Source organism: Pungitius pungitius, chromosome 8 (assembly GCF_949316345.1).
Source record: "Pungitius pungitius chromosome 8, fPunPun2.1, whole genome shotgun sequence".
Classification (NCBI taxonomy): Eukaryota; Metazoa; Chordata; class Actinopteri; order Perciformes; family Gasterosteidae; genus Pungitius; species Pungitius pungitius.
The window spans coordinates 10,019,608-10,043,100 of NC_084907.1; the positions used below are offsets into that span (position 1 = coordinate 10,019,608).

Below are 23,493 nucleotides of genomic sequence, written 5' to 3' on the forward strand. Positions count from 1 at the left end.
GGCTCTGTATACAAATGACACAAACACTTCTCCACCATCAGGCTGTTTTGCACTTATCCATCCATGTTTTGACATGGAAGATTTCTGCCCCCCTCCCCCAAGAAATGCAGAAACTGCGGTCCACAGCTGTCAAGCCTCTTCTGACCGATTATTTCTTCATTAGAAGGTAATTGAGCAGAGAGAAATTCCTCTGCTGTATTGTACCGAACTGTATGACTATTAATCTACAAATTGAATATTTCAATACTAAAATCTCTAAGCGTCTCTGGTGATATTCCTGGAAAGACAATTTTTGGAACAATGCTCACAGATACTGAAAACCTGAAGCATGGATTTCAACAAAAAACTATAATTTCATAGTTTTCCAGCATTGCAACTTATGGATTTATACTTCAAAACCATTGTGTGAAGCCATTGTGCGGGCAGAAAAGAGAGCCACGTTAATGTAAAAATAAATTTAATTTCAAAGGTAATCACAACATGTCAAAAAAAAGCAAACAGAGTAGTCACCACGCTCTTTGGTGGAGAGAGCGGTCTGCCCTCTGAAAGTCTGTCAGTGGCCGAGCCCCCACAATCCTTTGCGTTGTCTCACAGAACGTTGCAACTCGTGGGAGTTGATGTCATCAGTATCTTTTACCCATCAGTCGCCCATATCAGAAGACAGGCACAGAGGCCGTCCGTGTCTCTGACTCATCCGTATGTCTAGTAGTCATGCAAAGAACCTACAGAATAAAGAAGACACTTTCTATAAGCAGCATGGCTGCATTATGGGACAATGTGTCCTTGGCACAGGGATGCAACCGGCCACGTAGGAGCAGAACACTTTTTTGCTGTTGTTTTGGACTTTTTGTAGTTTTCTGTGGGTATCTTTGTGTACATGTCTCTAAGAGTGGTATTTAGCAGGTCCTTTTATTTGGTACATAGGTTTTAGTTTATCATTAGTTAATCTATTGTAAAATTTCTCATTTAAAAAGGATAGCTGTGTTAAATAATTTGATTTAGATTGGCAAATATATCTTTTTATTTACATTTGGATTATAACCCTGCCTTTAAATATTGATCTGCAGTATTATTTTCTTGCTGCTGCGGAGTAATAAACCTTGTGGTTATCCAGAGCGATTGATGTTGTATATTCTGTGGTCTGCAACGTTTTAAACTGAAAGAGAGTAAATGGTGTAGAAATCCACTGCATGTCTACTTAACCAATCACCTCAATGTGTTTTCTATTGAAATGTACAGAACACATAGTCTCATCCCCTGCCCTCTGCCCTCTGACATTAGTGCTGGCACATGGGAGCGTATCTGCTGGTGATGCTTCTGGTACCAATCCTCTAATCTCATTCAGGCCAAAGTGACCATGGAGCCAAAGCCCAAAGTCAGAGTCGTCCTCAAAAGACTGCTTCCACACCCCAGGAGCGGTCAGGGGAGGTTTCCCTGAAGTCATCTCCGACTAGTCCATACGATCCTCGACTTCATCGCCGACTGATTTGTCTCCCGCCGCCTCCATGCACTTTCACACAGTCTCGTCTGTCTTTTACCTGTGAACAAAGAAGGACGTTTCTGTCTCTGTGTGTCTCTGGGAAATATGTTTGGTGACCTAAACACAACTTCAGATGTTTAGGTGTTGCAAAGAGCACATTGCATGTTCAGTGTAATTACATAGCAGTCTAAACTGGATGAATCACAGTGGTTGTCTCAATGCACTGAATTAAATGGCACCAACGAACACACAAGCATGTTTTAGCACCACGTTTTTACTGAGAGAACAGAACAGAACCCCACTACTCCTCTTTGTAAAGTGGAACAGATCCACTAAACTCCAACAAGAAAGTCCAACCAGGAGGAGCTGTACATTTACCCAAACTCGGTATAGAAAAGAGGACGTGATTGTCCCAATGACATTCATCTCTAATCCCTAAATTATGATATGTAAATCAAATGACAACGCCAGATGTCCCAGCAGATCCTCGGTCTTATATATATATATATATATATACAGAGTGAGGATAATTAGTGTGATTAGTTGATTCGTGAGCGCGTCTTACCCCTCTGCGCTGGTTGCTCAGGCAGAACGTGCAGATGTTGCGGGGCTTTTTGCCTCCTCCGGCCGCCTTCAGCTCCTTGTAGACCGCGCTGAGGCACGGCTGCCCGTCCTCCCTCCCGTCCCCGACCACCAGCACGTTGGCCAGGTGCGCGATGTAGCTGGACGCGAGGCGCAGCGTCTCGATCTTGGAGAGCTTCCTGTCCACCGGCTCCGTGGGGATGAGTGTGCGCAGCGCCGTGAAGGCCGTGTTCACGTTCTGCGTCCGGTGCCTCTCCCTGGCGTTCGCGGCGTTCCGATGCGGCACCACGCCGTCCGACTCCCGCCCGTAGCCGTCCCCCGGAATCCCGCAGCAGCCGTAGCCCTGGTCGGTGCTGCCGTCGCTCTCGCTGCGGTTCTCCTCCTCGTCGTCCGACATCAAGGTCAGGTCAGCGGGGTAGGAGAAGGAATGCGCGGAGACCGGCCTCCGCATAGTGAAAGCCATCATGTGGAGGCGAGTGATTCCCGAAGGGGAGAGGGGAGAGGGGGGGGACCGATCCCTTATGTTCAAGTAAGAAAACAGCTGCATGCAGACCAGAGCGCCACGTGCAAAGCCGCTACAAGTCCCAGGACTGGACCGCAGTGTGTTTGGACGCTTCCCCGCAGGGTGGATGGTCCGGTGTGCCGGGGATCGCGTCAGGGAGCGCTCTTATAGCGGCTACAGGAGCCCCGCAGCCGGGCGAGAGGGTGGGTGGGGCACATGCAGGGGGCTCCCAGGTTTCCTCCCAAATGTCTTGGTCCTTAGAGTCGCAGGCATCGGGATGGGTGTGGGTGCACCTCCACCCAAATGAGCCTTACCTTGTGGAGAATTTTCCTTGGGGTGAAAACGGATACTTGAGGGACATTTTTGGTTTGGCGACCTTCAGATGCCGATAGCATCAGAAAGGTTCACTGGGGGGGGGGGGGGGGGGTATATTTAGCAAGTAAGCACATTTACTCCAATAGACAGTACATGTACTTGTGTACTGAATATCTTCTGCACTGACTCATGATGTCACAGGAAGGTTGTAGTTATGTAAGTTAGGTCTGGGTAAAAATGCAACATAAGTTGCTTTTGATAAAAGCATCAGCTAAATGACGTTGTATTCAACACTGAGCAGATATATTTTGACACTTATTTCCAGTTAAATTGTTAACACTTTGTTGAGTGTTGATTTAACACTGACAAGATTGGGACATTATAAACACCAGCTTAGAGTTCAAATTGACAGAGTCAATTTAACTCACTACCCACTGGGGTTGAGAAATTTGATTATTGTTGAATTTAAATTATATAAGAGTTCAAATTAACTCTATAACAGTGTTAAAATGGCAGCATTTCAAAAAGTGTTACATTGACACTGTGTGGACCCCATTGGACACTTTAAACGTGTTCAAATTAACTCCAATAGTGTTCATTTGAGTCTGTCCATTTTGCTGTGTAGGTCCTGTATGTAGCATGTGCTCTTGGAGCGTGATTTGGCCGGCTTGATACATCTACAAGAGGTGCCATTTGACCCGTTCCTTGGCGTGCAGACCCCGAGGAAAAGGCACACAGAACATACAAGGTCCACGCTTTTCGTCATCATCATGCATGAGTCTGTGGACATGTCGAGGGAAAAGTGTAATCGAATCTTTTTTTTTATTTATAGCATTCTTTTAGAAGACGCGTTCCACACGTGCACAGGCGATATGCTACTGGATCAACAAACAACAACAATCTGGCCATATAATCAGGATTATGGTCCTTAAATGGCAAACACGCATCATACTCAACTCTTTCTACCTCAAAGGCAGATCACTCTCCCCTCAACAAATAGAGGAGACACACCACCGTGTCCCTTTGCTGGACCCGTCCCTCTCTGCAGCTAATGTTCACACAGCCTGTTAGACTGTGTCGGAGTTACCGAGGTGCTCCTAATAAACTAGCATATGGCACGAGGCTTTTGGGACTTGTTGCACCTTGCACACATTGCTGCGTTTGTCTGGACACATGTTGAGCTGTGAATTTGATTTGAACAACAGCGTGCTTTTCCCGTCGTGTTGTCGAATAGAAGCTGAGAAGCTCCAGAATGACAAAATGTTTCAAATAAGTTAATTCATCAAACGATTAAGTTGGGAAAGTTATTGTAGTCTGTGGGCGCAGTACCTGGTGCTGGCTCCTTGTGCTCAGAGGGCCAGAGGGACCGGTGGCTCTACAGTTGCCCTGTTTTAGTTTGTCTAATGGGTTAACTGCTGTGGGTAAATAAACACTCAGCAGATGCTGGAGGTGATCAAGCATGAACTTTCTCTGTGGAGAACCGAGCAAATGGCTTCCAGATTGACCGGTGCTGGTGCAGGGGCCGGGAGGAGGGGCGGCCGCTTGTAAAGGGGAGAGAGTGTCATCGACTGGTCTGTTTTTACAAACGCGACCCCTCGACACATCAAACCCGGTCCCCCCCAGCTCAGCTGCACCAACAAGGGCGACCCGAGTGGAACCTGGTTGAACTCATAAAGCAGGGACACCATGGTGTTTTACCACGCGCAGGCCATCCAGCAACACGACCCCGCTGCACTCTCTCTCCCCCCAACGCTGCACAGTTTGGAACCGTAAATACTTCACCCCCCCCCCCCTACCCCCCCAGCATCAACTCAAAGGAATGCCAATAAATGCCTGGTGAGGCGATTGAAGTCTTCATGACGTGCGGTGCTCAATGAGATCTCCTCACCACAGCATGGTGTTTCACTGGAGGCCTTTCAGAAGCTGATCCACACCAACATCATCACATGAAGCTGCTAACAAATATGGTGAAATAGTAATGGGACCATTGTTGGATGCTCAACATGTGCCAATAAAGGCTCCTAGAGCCATAGTTGGGACATTACTTTAGGTTGGTCACAGAAAATATACTGAATGCTTGTCCTTGCCCAAAGTTGTAAAGATAAGCATATCTTCCTATTAGAGAAGCAATGTAAATATGAAAAGACTTTTAAATTATGACTGAAAATGGATTTCTTCAATGAGGGCTTTAGCTGTCATGGCTGTGCCTTTATTAATACCTGCCTACTCCCGGAAGGCGTTCAAATTTAAAATGCAGAGTCTTGGCCCTCGATAAATACCCATAATACCTTCATAAAACATCAATCATCATCATTATGTTTCCACATTGTTCCCCGTTGTCATTAGTCCAGTCATTTTGAGTTTAGGGAAGGGTCTATGCCGTATTATCATAATAAAAGATTTGTAATATCTTGTTTCCTCATGCTAAAATTAGAGAAAATCTTTGTTCCTAAATTGAGTTTGGAAACATGTTTCTGTAATGCCGAGAATCAAAATATGTCCTCCTGACCTGAGAGAAAATAGGATTTAATGTAACGATCTCAAGCAACGCCACAGGACATGCGTTTTAGAAATAAACAGTTATTCTCATGTCAGCCAATGGTTTAGACAGTTTTGGATGATGTAATCATTATTTTTTATTCACAATGACATACATTATTGATAATGTAAAAGACGTCTGTTTGTCTTCTGTTTCTCCTAACAATGTTAGTACTGCCTTCAGTTAGCGCCGTCACTGCGGTTGAGCATATAACAATATCTTACTTTTATTCAAAAGACCAATACAAGTAGAGTAAGCGGTATTTCATGTTGGCTATAATGCATCTCAAATAAAGAACAGATCCCTAAAAGCATGCCGGTGCCAGACAGTATACTCCCTTCTACAGTATCCCCACTGCACAGCCTGGAGTGACGGCCGATGAGGGTACGGTTGTTAACTGCGGTCAGATAACTTGACTCATCGGAAACAGCTGTGCTGAGGAGAAAGGAGCCTCCTCCTAATGGCCAGCTGCCGCCTGCTGCAGGGGCCATTCAGGCCTTTTTGGTTTTGGGGGGTGCATTGAATAATGTATACTGGAGTTTACTGTACAAGTAAACCAATTCTACTCCTAGTTACTGTACGTTTGGAATATCTCCAACTCAATCACAGTTTTTGGTCTTTTTTTTGTCCTATCGACAAACTGAATTTCTCTTCATTTTGGTAGAAATCATCTGGTGCTTCACAGGGCTGTGTTGTCCTCACCTTTGGCGTCTTTTTCTCTTCGTCCAAGCGATGCGCAGCAGGTCTGGGAATCAACAGCAGCATTAGCTTGGTTAGCTATACCTTCGGTGATCATTTTGTCTTGTAAAAAATAGCCAACGAGGGTTTTTTAGTGCAATCAAACGCTGAACGATGCTTAGGTAGCAACTCACTTGTTGCCCCCCCTCCTTAAGGCCCTGCCAAAAAAGCAAGAAAAAAGTAGTAATCTTCCCATAGAGTTAATGCAGTTGCCCCCTGAATGACATTAAGGAGAATGCAGGCTTTAAGCGCTCACTTTTTAGAACCACAGGTCGCCCTTTGCTACATAAGACTCTGAAAGCAGAACGCAGAAAATAGAATTGAAATAGAAATCCATTAATCTTTCAAACTGAGAACAAAATAACTTTGATACATATTTTTAAGAATCAATTTTGTGTAAATAAATTGGAGGGATTTAAATTAAACCTATTTTCCTTTCACAGTTATCTTGGCTTTCTTCTTCAGGGGCCATGGTTGTAGCTATTCGAACCCTCAGTTAACCCAGATAATTACTTCATCAGTCCAGTTGTTTCTCTTGGTAGATCAGCTGATGCCTTTCATGCAGAACAAAGCTACTGTAAACCCCCAGAACGGTAGCACCAGTATCATCTTTCATTCAACCCTCAACGTGACCTCAAGATAAGACTCTGCCCTCATCTGCCCATCCTCCTCCCCTCCCTACCGTCCCGCGCCTTCACCCCCTTGAAGAGGGCGCTGATCGTCTTTCACAGCTCCGGACAGTCTGAGCAGCGGAGACAGGTGGAGCGGCGTTTCATTAAAGGTTCAAGGATGGGCCTCGAGCCACATCTGCTGCTTGTCCCACCTCAGGCTTTAAGAGCCCGACCAAATCCTTCATGTGGAGATGTCAAGTTGTCTTTTCATACAAGATGACATCACTGCTCGGGCCTTGTGCCTGGCTCCAAATGGGAAATGTTTTATGGGTGGATGTTTCTTGTGTTACACTTTGAACCACTAAAGGTAACACCAGATCTCGTATAAACACCCTGAGGCGACTTTATGGGACAGATATCTAAAAGAAGCAGCTGTTTTTGGGGGCTGGTGCACCACTGTGTCATCATCCTCCCATGGGATCCCCAAAGGCCCCCAAACAGGCAGAGCATCAAGTCAAATCATGCGATACAGGACGTCGACTCACACGCGATGCTTCTTTGGGAGGAGCCCAGTGCTGCCTTCACAGTTCCTCCATCCCACGTCTGTGGTCTTCCTCCAAAGCCACCTGGGACCCCTTGAGCCTCTGCGGGTCAACACAGTTTATCACAGCTGAGAAATCTACAAGTTGGCTATAACAGCTTGTCCGACACGATGCAGCACACATGGCTTGAGGTCTGATAACGGGCTATAAAAAGTCTCATCCGTTTTGGCCCTGAGGTCATTCTCCAGGCTCTGGACACAGTGCTCATATCCTCCGTGTTGATTGGCACAGTGTTGACCCGCAGCGGTGCTCAGCTCCTTTGTCTCTGAGGCTTTATGTTCTGCCGACATGTACAGTGGAGCATGATTGCTTGTTTTTATCACTGTATCCTTTTCAAAGTCTGGCAACAGTGCAAAAAGGGGTCAAGTGAGCCAGATCTTTCTTTTAGTCATGTTGTCCTATAAATGTAAGTGTATAATAATAAGATGCAAATGACTCTTGTTTTCATTGTCAATTCCCAACAACATAAAACACAAAGAAGCAGTGAATGTTTACATTTGAGGAGATGAAAGAGTGAAAGCTCTGCATTGAATCGTGTAGCGCACCCAAAGGGCACGTGTTATGCTTATTTTCATAATTGTGTTTCGGGTTTCTAATTGAACATAATACCATTCATCCATTGTTGGAACTGTAATTGTTTGGTAATAGACTAATTCAGGGGTGTCAAACTCATTTCAGGTTCGGGCCAGATACTGCCGACTTCGACCGAACGCGGGCCACTGACGATGTGCGAACGGCTGAAGGGGGGCGCTTGCGGTCCGACCGACGGTTCGCTGACGGCGGGACGTACGCACTGCACTGGACGGGCGCGAGTTCAACATATGTAACCTAGACAAATAACACCGACAGTTCAATATGATTAAATCTATGGTTTAAATACACGGATTCTGCCACATGCTGGTGGAGATGCGAACACGTTTACGCTGCGTCTCCTTAAACTGTCTCTGCTCTGCTCACTGAAGGAAAACAATACGTGAACAATAAATATCAGAGCTAAGAGCAGCGAGTGTAGTCAACTACTGCTGCTAACACATCCCGTCAGACCTGGATTATTTATTTATATCCGTTAATGAACTTTTCTCCTCATGTTACCCTGGTAACCGCTGTCATTACAGACGGTTGCGTCGATTCTTACTGTGAAAATCGACGTACTTCCGGTTTAGTGGCTACGCTTCGTATTTTCATTTTATGGGAAAAACCACAGTATTAACGGAGTAAAAAGTTGTCAGTTGGTCTTGGGAAAGTTGACACAAGTGGTATGTAATACAGACTGTGAGGCGCACACACAGAGTGCATTGTGGGATTTGTAGTATTATGGTGATGCGTGCGATATACCGGCGGGCCAGCTCCAATAGTAAATAGATTTGATCATGCGGGCCAAAGATAATTCATTCACGGGCCGGATGTGGCCCGCGGGCCTTGAGTTTGACACATGTGGACTAATTGGTTCAGATGCTTATCGGAGACTAATTGCTTTTTATGTGTTTGCTATTTCATCTTTTGTTTTGCCCTCTTGTGTGCAGAAGAAACAGGTGTAAAGACAACAAAAGTTAGATAGACTTCCAAAATTGTCTTTTGGCTGTTTTTATGATCAACTCCTGAGGGAAATATATCTGTAAAGCTGCTCAGTGCTTCACTTTGTTCACTTGGTACTCTCTAAAGCCCCCTTTCCATCGGGTATGAGAACATGTGACTTTTGTCAACGTGCAATGAGCCTCATTCCAGGTATTTATTGGCTCCGGCTCCGGTCAGCAGTGACACGCTAATTCTCGCCCCGTTTCTGGCTCGATGACATGTGATGCACGTTGAAGTGAGTGCATGAAAAGATCCACAGGAAGCAGCAGTGTTAGTACTCATTACATAGTGTAATCAATTGAGATTGTATTGCTTATGAATAAGTGATCATTCATTGGTATTTGATGAGCAATGAGCAGAAAGTCACTGAGTCAATTTAAGCCACGCATGGTCATTTTATCCATTGTTCAGTCAGACATCATGATTCATACGTATGAATACATATGTGTGCATGTTCCATGGCTCATGTGTACTGAATATGTGTTTTAAATGGCGACCCTTTTTGTCTGAAAATAGCCATGTCCACGGCCCGTTGAGACACATACTTCCATTCCCCACGAGGGGTCGGTGGCTGGGGGCCATCCAGAGCTCGGCCCGGTCTGGTCTGGACTAGCGGCCCTGGTTCTCATGACACCTGACCCGGAGCACATCCTGTGGTCCATGCTGCAGCGCTGTGCTGTGGAGGCCGAGGATCTGCTCGCAAGGAATCTCCAAACATGGCGTGGTGGGAGGAGGACATACAGGCCGCTTCAGCTTCTGACTACCACGTTCATGTTTAGTCCTGACCACGGAGGAGGTTGAATTTCACCTGCGGTGTTTGTATGGCAGCCTCCTCTGCTGGTCAGGGGCCGCATTGCAGACTGTCAATAAAGAAGCATTAAATGCTGAGTTTACAGCATGAGGGCTACTAGTGACTGTATACTACATCTGTATTATTTACATCCTGCAGGGGGTTTTATTGGTCTATTTGATGTGGTTTCTGTGCAAGTAAGTGGTTATTAGCCAAGTGAATAGAGTGATACTTGATAAAGAGAATGTGATCTCATGATCCATAACTGAAGAGATTAGCCTGAACACACCATCAAATAACTGATCACAATGATGACAAATGTTGGCTGCATTTATTGGCTCATTAACATATATAGAAGTGCCTTGCATAGGTATTTACCCCCCACCCCGCCCCTGCCCCCCCCAACATTTTGTCATGATATAACATCAGATTAACATTTATTTCATTGTGATTTTATGTAATAGACCAACACTGAATAGTCATCATTTGGAAGAATGGTCAAATATTACATGAATTTACCAATACAAATCTGAAGTCTAAAAGAAGTGTTGAGTGCATGTGTTTTCACACCCTTAGCTTTAAAACTCTAATGAAGATCTGGTGCAACCAATGGCAAGTCACATTTGCAAGTGACATAGTTAGCAAATAGGGTCCACCTGTCTGCCATTTAATCTCAGAATGAATACAGGTGTTCTGTGAAGGACTCTGATTGTATTACTGAAAAAAGAGCACAATGAAGACCACACAGCTCAGGCACACAGTTGTTGCTAGATGTGAGCTATGTTAGGTTATAAAAACATATCCCACACTTTGAACATCTCACAGAGCACCATAAATTCCATCTTTAGAAAATGGAAGGAATATGGCACAGCATATCATCAGCCAGCTGTCAATCACAGTAATATACTCTGTTTAATGGTCTATTTGACTCTACATGAGTCATTATTTAAATCATGGAACTAGGTTTCATAGTTACTAAGGAAATAAATCATGTGAGATGTGGTGTTGAGTTATTTTGCACCCGGAGCAGTCGCCCCCTGATGGTCAACAGAGAGAATGCAGATCTAAAGACATCGGACGAATCATTTTGCTTGCATTATTTATAACGGAGCCTGTAGTATGATCTAGTTTATAGGTTCAAAGTAATTAGCAGGTCTATGTGTCGGCACCTACTCCTGGGAGGGAAATTTGAGATTTTGGTCTATACCAAATGAGTTAAATATTATGTTTATGATGATAGTAAAATAATGTTATGTTATATGAAATATGTTACGAGTAGAATGGGGATACATATTAGATGATAAATGTGATCTATTTCATGCCATATTATGTTTACTTGAAGAAGCTTTAGGTCAACTGTATAATCATCAAAGGTATTGTGCTCTTGGATTAAATAAAAATCAGTTATGCTAGGCAGGGTTTTCAGATTTGACCAGAGGGACCAAGAACAACAGCCAACGGACGAGCTGGACGCTGCTAGCCGAACTAGACTAGATCGTCTGGAAGAGTAGTTTATAGCACTATTAATAGCATAATTCACTTTGTGATTGTACCAGTTTATCAGTTTAGTTAGTTAGTTATTAAATCCTCGTCCTAAGAGAGGTTACAACTTTACTCAGTACGCAGCTAGCCAGTAAATCCTCAGGCCATCTTTATTTGGCATTTTGACATCTACCCTTTAGAACCCAAAACACTTAAATACTGAACATTTGAAGAGCGCCCTTTACTGGACCGTCGGGGAACTACTTCCTGGTCTGTACATTTTGGATTCTAACTGGTTCATTATTGAACTTATTATCACTTTTCCCCACGATCAAACTGTCAAGAGGTCACTGCCCTTAATAATTAAATTGCTCAACTTTAAAAGTTGTTTCATCTTTGCATGTATTCAGGCATAGGAGAGTTTAAGTAATTCTTTTATCCGTTTTATTGTCATCATCAAATTGATCAGACAGAGAAATATAGAGTGTCGGAATATATTTTGGCTTTTGTTTTCAACAAATCCAATACACAGCTTTTCATGAATCCATGTTAAATTCACAAATACATCAACCAATAATAAATAAATAATCTTCCGAATTGGCAAATAAATAGTTCAATAAATTAATAAATACACAAATACTTTTTGTAACGCATAAGATATGTTTGAGGTAACTTAAGAGCTCGTTGGCATATAAAATAATACTGGCATTTAAATTATTGCAATTTCAATTTATAAAAAACAATATAAAATATTCTATACTTGTGAATTTCATACATAATTCCTGAATAATTTCAAGTGGGGTTATTGCTTATATCAAAAGGCGGGATTATGATGCATGCAAGTGAAAGCCAGAGAAGAAGCTTTTCTCTGACTTTCTTTGTATTAAAAAGCGTATAAATACAAATTAAAAAGAGGAATACACGATACGCCATCAGTCCTCAGAGCTGCAGTCGTCGTCCAGCTGCTGCCCCTTGAAGCAGGCCGACTCGTAGTGCTTGTTCAGATAGGACTTGAGTGCGAAGCTCTTGCAGCAGCGCTTGCAGGAGTAGTGCTTGAAGGCCGAGTGCGTCTGCATGTGGGCGCGCAGGTTGGAGCGGTCGGCGAAGGCCTTGCCGCAGTGGGCACACGCGAACGGTTTCTCCCCGGTGTGGGACCTCATGTGGCCCTGCAGGAGCCAGGGTCGACTGAAGGCTTTGCCGCACACTGTGCACTCGTGCTTCAGGTCGTGGGTCAGCATGTGCATGGCCAGCGCCGGCATGGACACGTACACCTTGTGGCAGGTGGGGCACTTCCTGGCCTGCTGGCTGTCCAGGCTGCGGTGCGTCTGCTTGTGTCGGCTCAGGTTGGAGGACGTGGCGTAGGACTTTTCGCACTCGCCGCACACGTAGCGACCTTTGGATTTCCCTTTCACGGGACTGCAGTCGGCCGAGCTGCCGCCCTCGCTGCTGTCCGACTGGCTGCCGGCCTTGCGGGGGCGCCTCTGGCTGGGCCTCCGGCGGGAGCGACCGTCGGAGACGAGGAAGGCGCCGATGCCGCACGACTCCAGTTCGGGGCTGCTGCCGTCCGACTCCACCGTGCCGCTGGAGACGGGACTGTCCGGGTGCTCCATGTCGTGGTCGGAGAACTCCTCCCCGCTGCTGCCGCCCGGGGAGTACAGGGGCAGCGAGGAGAGCCCGGTCGGCTCATGACCTGGCTCCTTTGTGGTCTGCAACACCGAGGGGATGATGTAATCGTGGATATATCCTGGGGACGGACAAAATACAATTTATCAAGAGATGCGCCGTCGTCGTCATCTCGATAACCTCTGATGAAAAGTGCCGTATTACCCAAACCCCCAATCAATATGAGTCGTATACAGGAAGCTATTTGTAAGAGCAAGGTTCAGCAAGCTTCAGGATTGAAATATTAATGAGTCTTCGGTTGCACATTTCTCAACCCAATCAATACGTCCACTGGCTTCAACAAGTGCCATTATAGGGTAAGAAGTAAAGGGGAAGGCGCATTGTGGCTAAATATAAGTCCAACACAATGTGCTGACATTGACAAAACAGCTAGCGGAGCAGTACTTTGGCTGCCCATCGATCCACCTGTCGCCGCCTAGCAGCAGCAGCAGCACGTCTAAATCTGGGAGGGCGGGGGCTGGGGGGGGATCAAAACACAGTGTCTCAGCAGTGAAATCCCCTCAATCACTAAATCATTTTAATCAGATCATTCCCCATCTGTGGCGTTTTTGAGAGCATTCATGAGTATGGTGAGGGGGGTATTGAGTGACAGGTGGAGGGAGGCAAAGAGGGATGGGAGGGAGAGTGTGTGTGTGTGTGTGTGTGTGTGTGTGTGTGTGTGTGTGTGTGTGTGTGTGTGTGTGTGTGTGTGTGTGTGTGTGTGTGTGTGTATGGTGGCAGGGGGGGGGGGGTTGATCTTGACAGCAGTCAATGGTATATTGAGCCCAATTCCCCCAACCACCCACCCACCCCAACACACACACACACACACACACACACATTGGAACACAAAGGGAAGCAGACAGCTGGCATCCTAAATCTGGGGGACAAATGATTCAACTTGAACACAAGATCTGTGATGCTGGTGGTGGAGAGGGGTGTGAGGGGTGTTGGGGGGGGGGGGTTTAAAACGCACATTTCTTTGGATGTTTCTTAAAGCCAAACACACACACCGCTACACACACACACACACACACACACACAAACACACAATGTTGTTTGAATTGCAGGGCTGCTCTCCACATCCCGCCTCCGTGTAGAAGTCCTGCACAGGACCAAAATCTACTGTCTGCCAATGCACTGCTCATGTTGCACTTTATTGAATTACCTGCAGCACTCTCTATTTCCCAGTCAATACCCATCTTCTAAAAACCCTGTTCCATCACCTCTCGCTGCTCCGCATATGGATTGTGTTGCTGCAATCCTACTCCCTGTGGCTATCTAACATCCTGCAGGATCAGATGGAGAGAGATGAAGAGATGAACTGGGGGAGGAGGGGGGCGAGAGAGGGGGGGGCGATGAGAGGAGAGACTCAAGGGCAACTGCACCATCTAAGGACACCACAATCCCATGTGGCTATCTGCTTTCTCCCGAGCATCGTTTTTCTTCTTCTTCTTCTCTCTAGTTGGACCTGACAAAGGCTTGCATCAGCCTGGGAGCCTAATGCGCGTGCACACGTATATCTCATCATCCATGGGCACAATAGTATTAAAGCCAAAGGCCGCTGTGTGATCTGGTTGGAGTATTAACCAGATTGAGCCGCCGTGACCTGAATACTATTTAGCATCCACCGAGTTAGAAAACAAAAGTCCTGAGGCATACGGAAGGGGGAGCGAGCTGCGTCTGTGGGTTAATTTCTTTGGGGGGCGTGGAGGAGGGGGGGTGGGGGGGGGGGGATTTCCAAGAGCGATTAGGGAGCAAAGAGAACAACATGAAAAGCATTGCGTGGATTGCTGTCTGTTTATTTGTGCCAATTTTGTTTTGCTTTTGTGCTAGAGCCTGTACGGATCATCTCCAAAGAAGGAGAGCTGTGGTTACAAGCCAGCAGACAACAAGTTCAAAACCCAATTGGAGAGAGAGGAACTCACCATTTTCGCTCAAGCGCACCGCCAAGTTGGTGGCTGACTCTGTGATGGCATGCGTGACGGTGCTCGAGTCGTCCCAGTGCTGATGGTGCTGATGGTAGTAGTTGGAAGACGAGAAATCGTGAACCTTCGGCTGCTTCACCAAAAAGGAACGTGGCATTTTCTTTCCCTGATTAAAGAAAAAAAAAAGCTGTTGCTAGATCCTCATAGAAAACCAGGCTAGTGATAACAACAAAAGACAAAAAAAAAAAAAGAAAAGAGAAATGTGCTGAGCTTCCGAGCGGCCTTCCCAAAAGGCCAAACGCCAGAGGATTGAAGCCCAAATCCAAAAAGGTTTACAGAGAAATCTGTCCTGGACTCAAAGGTCTAAAGCCAGAGAGGAGAAAAAGAGAGAGAAATGTAGTGAAAGCAGCAGAAAGAGAGACAGAGAGAAAGCAGAGGACAGTGAGGATGGAGAGGAAGACAGAAAGTGGCGAAGGAGAAACGGAGGCAGAGAGAGGCAGAGAGAGAGGGAGGGAGAGACGGCTGGACGAGCTGAGCTCAGCACTACTGCAGCCTTTTATATGTGGGGCACAAGCCCCAAAGATCAGGTGGTGCTTTGGATGAGGGAGCTGCTTAGCATTAATCCATCAAACATCCCCGGGGACACACATCAAATTACCACGAGCCGTCTGTGCTTCTCCACGCACACACACACACACACGCACACACAGAGCAGTCAACTAACCCACCACCTCCTCCCACATCCTCCTCCTCCTTTCGCCCCTCGTCTCCCCCTCCTAGGGAGGGAGGGCAGACAATAGTGGTGCAGAAGCACGTGGGTGACACTACACACAACATCTTGTCCTCCATTGTCTTTCAATGAAGTAGCTAACACAATGTATGCTGCCCCAAACACACACCCCCTCACTGCTAGCAGCACCACCACCTCTGATATTTCATCATCCTCATCATCACACACACACAGCCAGCTCATTGTAGAAATGTAAAGCAGTAGGAAGCGAGTCTCGGTATGTCCCTCAGATTATGGATTGGGTTTTGTGCATTTTCACCAGATGTAGGTCAAAGCCACTCACACACATTCACATCCCTTCATGTGTATTCTTGTATGCAATATCACAACTTTTAATGGTTCTGGGTGTCTGTAGTAACAGGAATTAAACCCTGTCATGTACTGAACATTGCTTTAACAGGATTATGTGTTCTTTCTTTTTATTTTCATTTGTATCTGTTCAGCAAGCATTTACTCAAACCAGCTTACTTCAATTCAGAACAAACCATATAATGTTTTCATATCATTGTTAATGTTCTTATGATCATTGTTATTATTATTATAATTGTGAATGTTGTATTCATGATCCAGTCCAGAGAGGGGTATTTGCCATGTAATTGTATATCCTTCTGGGTTCTTCCAGTCATACTACACTACGAATTAGATTTTGTTTTTGTGATAACATTTATATATATGATAGACATTACCAGTATGTCATTAAAATGTTTTGGATGAGGGGCCTTTTTGTCACTGTCGAGGCCAGTTATTATATACCAGAACAGAACAAAAAAAATTAGCAAATGAATTACTTTTAAAATTCTAATGTAGGGAAGTACGGAGCCTGTAAGCGTGGCCGCGATGTGAAATCATTCCCAAGGTTCTGGGTTATTTACATGATATTTTCGTTTCAGAAAAGAAACAAAAGTGCAAGTGTCAAGTGTTAAGGTATGATTTGAGGCATGCCGTGTTTTAAATATGAAGGACATACAACATCCAAAGGAATATCTAACTCAAGTACAACTTTATTTTATTTTATAGAAAACAGCCGTTTAAACATTTATATTTTTCACTTCCATCTTCTGTTGTCCCTGTTTTTGACAGGTGTAGGTTTCTCTGAAGACCCCTGAGGCCTCCATAACCATATAACCCTCATTTGGATAAAAATGACCCCCACAGTGACTTCCGGTCTGTCAGCTGTGACAGGCTGACCTCTGCGTGCCTGCAGGGTCACAGGGTCACATTCTGGTTAGCTGAAGAGACGGCAGCCGCTTAAACCTTGCCTGCACGGCTCGTCCGCAGATGGCTCTGCAAGATGGAGCTCAGTAAGAAATAAAATAGAATGTCCCATGACAGATGTCAACACATTATAAAACTCTAAAGTTAAAGACAATCTAAGATACTGAAAAAAGTTTAACAATATCCATCTTAACCTATGAAACAAACAATCTAGTGCTGGGCAAAGATTACAATTTTTAATTGTGGTTAAGCAGCTTGGCAGATGCAGAGCATAGTGTGCGGTTGGGATGTAGGGTTTGACCATGTCCTGGATGTAGACTGGACCCGATCCATACACAGCATGGAACGTGAGTACCAATGTTTTGAACTGGATGCAGTCAGCCACTGGTAACCAATGAAGAGAACGGAGAAGTGGTGTGGTGTGGGAGTATTTCTGGGAGATGTCAGTCAGACATGCAGAGATCTGTCCCACCACCTAAGTGTCCGAGTCGGGGAAGGAGAGAATTAGTTGGGTGTCGTCGGCATAGCTGTGGTAGGAAAAACCATGCGAGCGAATGACGGAGCCAAGAGAGTTGGTGTGGATTGAGAAGAGGAGGGGACCCAGGACGGCGCCCTGAGGAACTCCAGTAGTAAGAAGACAAGGTTCCGACACCGATCCTCTCCAAGTTACCCGGTAGGTGCGGCCGTCAAGGTAGGATGAGAGAACCTGTGACACCAAGTTCCTGAAGGGCGGAGATAAGGATCTGATGGTTTACTGTGTCGAATGCTACAGAAAGGTCCAGAAGGATGAGGATGGAGGAGAGAGAGGCGGCTCTAGCAGCGTGGAGTTGCTCGGAGACAACGAGGAGAGCTGTCCATGTTTCGATCCATGTTAGCTTGAAGAGCAGTCTCAAGCCCGCCCTCCACAGCTTCCATTGGTTGAGACGTGGGGTGATCCCCTCCCAAGTCAACATCCCTCTTATGGTTTGTCTGTATGGGTATTCAGAGCAAGTGAGCAATGGATTTTAAAAATAACAACAAAAAAATGGTGTTACGTTGTACTCTTACGCTGAGCTGTTACGTCGCTATGATTTTATCTTATTACGTTGTGTTATGTTGATGTGACGTTGTACATTCAGTTATGTTGCCACAATGTTAGGTTGTTATGTTGTGTTGTTATGTTGATGTTATGTTGTGTTATTACTTTGCTATGATGTTATGTTGTACGTTGAGTTGCTACATTGTGTTATGTTGATGTTACGTTGTACAGTGAGTTGTTACATTGCCATGATGTTATGTTGTTACATTGTGTTATGTCGATGTTACATTGCACGTTGAGTTGTTACTTTGCTATGATGTTATCTTGTTACGTTGTGTTATGTCGATGTTATGTTGATGTTACGTTGTGCATTATGTTGTTATGTTGCCATGATGTTATGTTGTTACATTGCGTTTTTATGTTGATGTTACGTTGTACATTGAGTTGTGTTGTTGTGTTGATGTTACATGTTATATGTTGTATGTTATATGTTGAGTTGTTACTTTGCTATGATGTTATCTAGTTACATTGTGTTATGTTGATGTTACGTTGTACATTATGTTGTTACGTTGCCATGATGTTATGTTGTTACGTCGTGTTGTGTCGATGTTACGTTGTACGTTGAGTTGTTACGTTGTGTTATGTTGATGTTATGTTGTACATTGAGTTATTATGTTGCCATCATGTTATGTTGTTACGTTGTGATGTTGTGTTGATGTTACTCTTATGTTTTTATGATGTTATCTTGTTACGTTGCCAGTGGTATGAAGATGTTTTATCCTTTTTCCTGTCTTGCACACACATGTTTTTTAATTGTACATACACAGGTAAATTTGTTTATTGATGTCATACATGAGCAAATTAAGCAGAGCAGAGAGAAATCCCAGAAGATCAGTGAGATATCATCAAACAAAGCACAGGCTGACATGCAAAACAAAATAAGGCCTGTTTGGGCACAGCCTCCATAATTCTATGAATTTGTAATAATGTTTGCCTTAAAGTTGGATGGATGGATTATTTCTGCCAGAATTCTGCCCGATGTCGTTCTTGTGTACGTGATACTGATTGCTGGGTCTGATTAAATGCATGTTAAGTAGCGGTGCGGAGAATGCGCCCAGAGTCTGTCTAAGCCTGTTGAGCTGCGATAAGTGAGATAATTTGTGTTAATCACATCCAGTCATTAGAGAGCCATCTGAAAAACAAACGCAGGTCCTTTTCACCGAGGCATCTTTTCAGCACCTCACCAAAAAATCTCCCACTACGCTGTGTTACAATGAGGCAGCTGCACGCCAGTGAATGAGAGTGATTGTCTCTTTTCTTTTAATCAGCACTCAGTGAGTGAGAAAGAAGAGAATTCCCCCTCTTCACCCTGCATGTTTTTTCAAGGGTTGATTGCAGTTCGCCGTGTAAAGTGATTTATGATTTATGTTTCAACATATATATATATATATATATATATTAAGGCAACAAGGTTGGTGCAAATGGTGTTAGGATGGCTCCACTGAGATTTGTCTCACACGCACAAGCAAATAACGCTTTTAAGTCAATTTGGAAGTGACTGGTTAAAGTCTCACACAATCGGCCACGTCGGCGCCGTGTCACCTCGAGGGAGGTGGGATGAGAGGTCAGTGGAGGAGATGAGGTAAAGAAGAAAAAGCCGGTAGCTGGGGTGACTGACAGATATAGATAGAGCGGGGATGCTGATGAGGCCGACCAGGATGCCAAAAAATGGGGGAGGAGCCGATGTTCAACTGCATTTTAATCTAGTCGGACCTCAATCCTGATAAAAGGAATCTGTCCATCTCTCCCGCTCCCATTCTGGGGGTCATCAATCACTCGAGTCGATGGCCCCTGCGCCGCTTGGATGACAGAGTCTCGGGGGGCTGCTGGGCGAAAGCTACAGATGCTGTCCAAGATGGAGAAAAAACACAGCTGCAAAAGAGAAGTATGGTGAATGCGTCGGGCAATGGTGGACAAAGCTTTGACTTTCATAGTCAACCAACAGGTGCATCATTATTTACACATATTCAGTTGGAGATTTTAGGAAGTATCCTATCTGCGTATGTTCCCAACGTTAGATGAGCAGAACAACACCTCTCACTGCTGTAGGCTAAAGAGCAGGCCTCGAGGCATTGTTAGCCTAGCCTAGCATAGAGACGTTGTTGTTTGTCATGTCACATGATATCACAAAGAGATACCACTCCACCATTCTACCATTGTGAGCTTACAAGGTTGTTTTAAAAAGCAGTGCCTGCTGTTTGTTCCCGAATCCAGTCTTTAAGGGTCTGTCCTCTGCTGCGCTCTGTAAAAAAACGTCCATACAGCACATCCTCCTGAAAAACGCTGTCCTGGTGTCCTTGGCCCCGGGTATTGACAGCTCTCCTCGGACACCCGCCTTGGACTTCACCCTGCCAATACTGCAGCGGGTTTCTGGGTGAGGAAGGAGAGGTGGGGGGGTTACACACTGCTCCTCCATTTCTGTTCAATACACAATCAACTGATGGTGTCAGTGGGGGTGACATTGTCTCTACAAGTGTCATTTGCCGGCCTTGAGAGCACTTACACTAAATGGCTCTTCGCCAAATAGCCCTCCAGCGCTGGCCGCTTCAATTGCACTGTCAAAAGGAGTATTACCTGCCACTGGCCCCTAAACGGGGGGCTCTCGCCTGATAAAGGACGCCGGGAATCATTTAGGCTAATGTCTCAGCATTAAAAGTGAGGAATGGAGGCTGAACCGCCACATCTGCATGAACGAGGGGCGAATCGAGCTCTGGCGATCTGTCTTAATTGAGGGGCGCGTCGCAAGAAAGAGCGTGTGTGTGCTGGGATTGAGAGAGGAGATTCAGTGGGCTCCAGCTGTAACGCTACGGCAACAGACTGCCTGCCTCTTGTGGGACAAGGGAGGGGGTCTGGGGGGGGGGGGGGGTGATAGGAAAAGTGAGGTGGGGAGGTATTGTTGGGGGCCTTTCACCCTCACACGCCCTTTGTCTCCTGGCCATCTGCTGGGGTTTCATAATACTGTGAGTGTGTGTGTGTGTGTGTGAGAGGGGGGGGGGGGCTATACATTCCGTCACCTTCCAACCATCCACTCTCCGCAGAGCCAAGCCGAGGCCGGCCAGGCCTCAGGAGGCTGCAGACGCTCCGTCACACTGGGAGAGAAATGTGGAGCCTCGGTGACCCCGCTCAGATCGCTCTCCATTTCCCAAACGCTCACTCGGGTTTATTGCTCATTTGGTTAAGGAGTGGAGACGTTGTTAATGGCAACGGCAATCAGCAGAATTCGATTAGACAGATTGACGCGTTCTCGGCAACAAAACAAGACTGAAACTCCTGACTTGCACTCGCATCATGAAATGGGCTTTCAGTGTTTTCCTCAGACTGTAACTAGTCACATGCAACATGGGCTTGTGGGTAAAAATGTCTCTGATTGGACTCTTATTGAGGAGACAGTGCTGAAACCGGACATGTGAGGGTACATTATACTTATTTTGTTTCCAATATGTTTTAAAGATGAAAAGTAAATAAAAAATAATATTGGGAAGTAAATTAATTGAAGTTGAAATAATAAAAATAAAGTAATTTTGGATTCTGATCATGTTTTGCAGGTTTGAATTAATAAGAACAGCAGTTATAAATACACAGCAAAACATAAATAAAAAGAATCAATAACTGTAATCGTACATTGATTACACACACGCATACATACATTTATCTATAAAGCATGTGTTTTCCTCTTGATGTTTGATGTAACTGAAAGCAGTCCACACCTGGACTCACAGTTAAACTGGTCTCACTGGAAACGCCCCAACACTGGTGTTATGGACACATTTAGTATTGTGTATTCAAAGATCTTGTTTTAATAGTAGGCCTACATGTCTAATATATGTCCTTATCAGCTATGGCTGCTTACTTAAATAATAAGGTAAATAATTTTACATTCAGCAACAAATGAGGATTACAGAGGAACTTATTGTTTTGCCCATATTGGGTGTGCATTGCTTTGGAGAAGGAGGCTTTTGGTCAAGTAGCAAACAAAGTCAAAGAGGACCAAATGATGACATTTCACCGCTTTACTTGTCCTACATCAAGTCAAATAATTCCTGTTTTAATAAAAAGCATAATAAATGTTATATTCAGCCCATTAATGTGATTATGGAAAAAACATGTGCTCTCCCTTAAAAATGCAAATGACCACACAGGAAAAATGGCTCATTTGGCTAATTGGCACACTCAGCATGTGTGTGTGTGTGTGTGTGTGTGAGAGACGTACTGACCCCCTAAGCAGATGCTTGGTCCTAAATACACACCGGGTCGTGTGTCAGAAAGGATATGGGAGTATACAGTATGTGTCATCGACTAATCTGACACCTCCCCCCCCCCCCCCCCCCCCCCCCCCCCCACTACTATTACTACTAGAGTAATTCCATTTTATTTCATTTGACTAACTACTAACTGCAATGTATTTTGTACTTCACTCGCCAGTACATTTATCTGACGGCTTTCATTACTGTGAAATGAAATGCTGTTTGTTGTTGATTCAGCACAAATAAGGAACAGGTCTGATTTCAGAGGTATTCATCAGAGTTCTTTCGTTCCGAAGAAAATGTCAAGCAACAAATACTAAGTGCAAAAGTCACAGCCTGAAAAGGGAAACAAGTTTCAAAGGCCACAAGATGGAAATGGGAATTGATTCAAAGTGAATGACCCATTCAACCCATGATGTCTCAGTCTGTCTCAGTCCATTATCAGTACGTAAGTGAACACAGTAAATGCTTACAGTGCCACGCAAGTCAGAAGGTGTCTCCCCTTCATTGACTGATGGAAACTAGATATTATTGTATTACTGTTATAAATATTATATACAAAATCCTCATCATCTTCTTCTACACCTGCCGAAGCATTGAGACAGACACTCTGGCTTCTCAATTCAGCTGTATTTACTGCAGAAGTCATAAAATACTGCGCCATCTTCCCCTAAGCTGAAGAAACCACATCAGTGTTCGTTGTCCTGCAGACTTCCTTTTCTGAATTATTCCAAATTCAATGTAAAATATATAATGTAATATTACCTTCAGTATATGTTCATTTAAACATCCTGGGACTGTGCGGTCGGCACACCCCTCTCTCTGTCCAATGGGAGGCTGTTTCTGTTGTTACATCATTCATACGAACCGCACGGACAGCGCCGGGCTGCTGATGGAGAGCCTGCGGGTCGGAGTGACCGCCGGTCTGTCCACTGCTTCTTCCTGTCCCGCACACACCGACCAGCTGACTTAGGAGATGTTAAAAGGATTGGATATGGAACTCTTAGAGAGCCAAATGACACATGCATCCAATTAAAAACAAATGGTCAGATGAAATCCATCTGGATAACTGTGAGGGAAATCCACCCAATCAACTCATTTTATGATGGATAAGCCTGGGTGGATGGTGTGGCACTGGGGCCCCCGGGCACTGACACGCAAAAAACCCCGCCGCCACTCCTCGTACCCACTTTACAGTTGCTCTTTCTTTTTAATGTTCATTCGTCCCTTTTGTAATCATTTGTGTTGCTTTGGATTCATTTCCAGTTGTTTCTACTTGGCACTTCTAGTTGGCCAGAGGCTCTGACCCTCGGGGCCTGTGTCCTGTTGGGTCATTCAGCAGCTCATCCATGGCCATGAG

General features: G+C 45.0%; 2 protein-coding genes across 2 annotated transcripts; both read right to left on the reverse strand.

Moving 5' to 3' along the window:
* Nucleotides 1-440: 440 nt before the first annotated feature.
* LOC119194065 (transcription factor 15-like) lies at nt 441-2,766 on the reverse strand. The gene is made up of 2 exons (XM_037448129.2): nt 2,046-2,766; nt 441-1,538 (listed from the first exon to the last, which is right to left on the reverse strand). Exons 1-2 carry the CDS (start codon nt 2,607-2,609, stop codon nt 1,473-1,475), a joined length of 630 nt encoding a protein of 209 aa, XP_037304026.2. The 5' UTR covers nt 2,610-2,766; the 3' UTR covers nt 441-1,472.
* Nucleotides 2,767-10,609: 7,843 nt separating this feature from the next.
* LOC119194064 (transcriptional repressor scratch 1-like) lies at nt 10,610-15,896 on the reverse strand. Its single transcript, XM_037448128.2, has 2 exons — nt 14,807-15,896; nt 10,610-12,960 (listed from the first exon to the last, which is right to left on the reverse strand). Exons 1-2 carry the CDS (start codon nt 14,961-14,963, stop codon nt 12,149-12,151), a joined length of 969 nt encoding a protein of 322 aa, XP_037304025.1. The 5' UTR covers nt 14,964-15,896; the 3' UTR covers nt 10,610-12,148.
* Between the last annotated feature and the right edge of the window lie 7,597 nt (nt 15,897-23,493).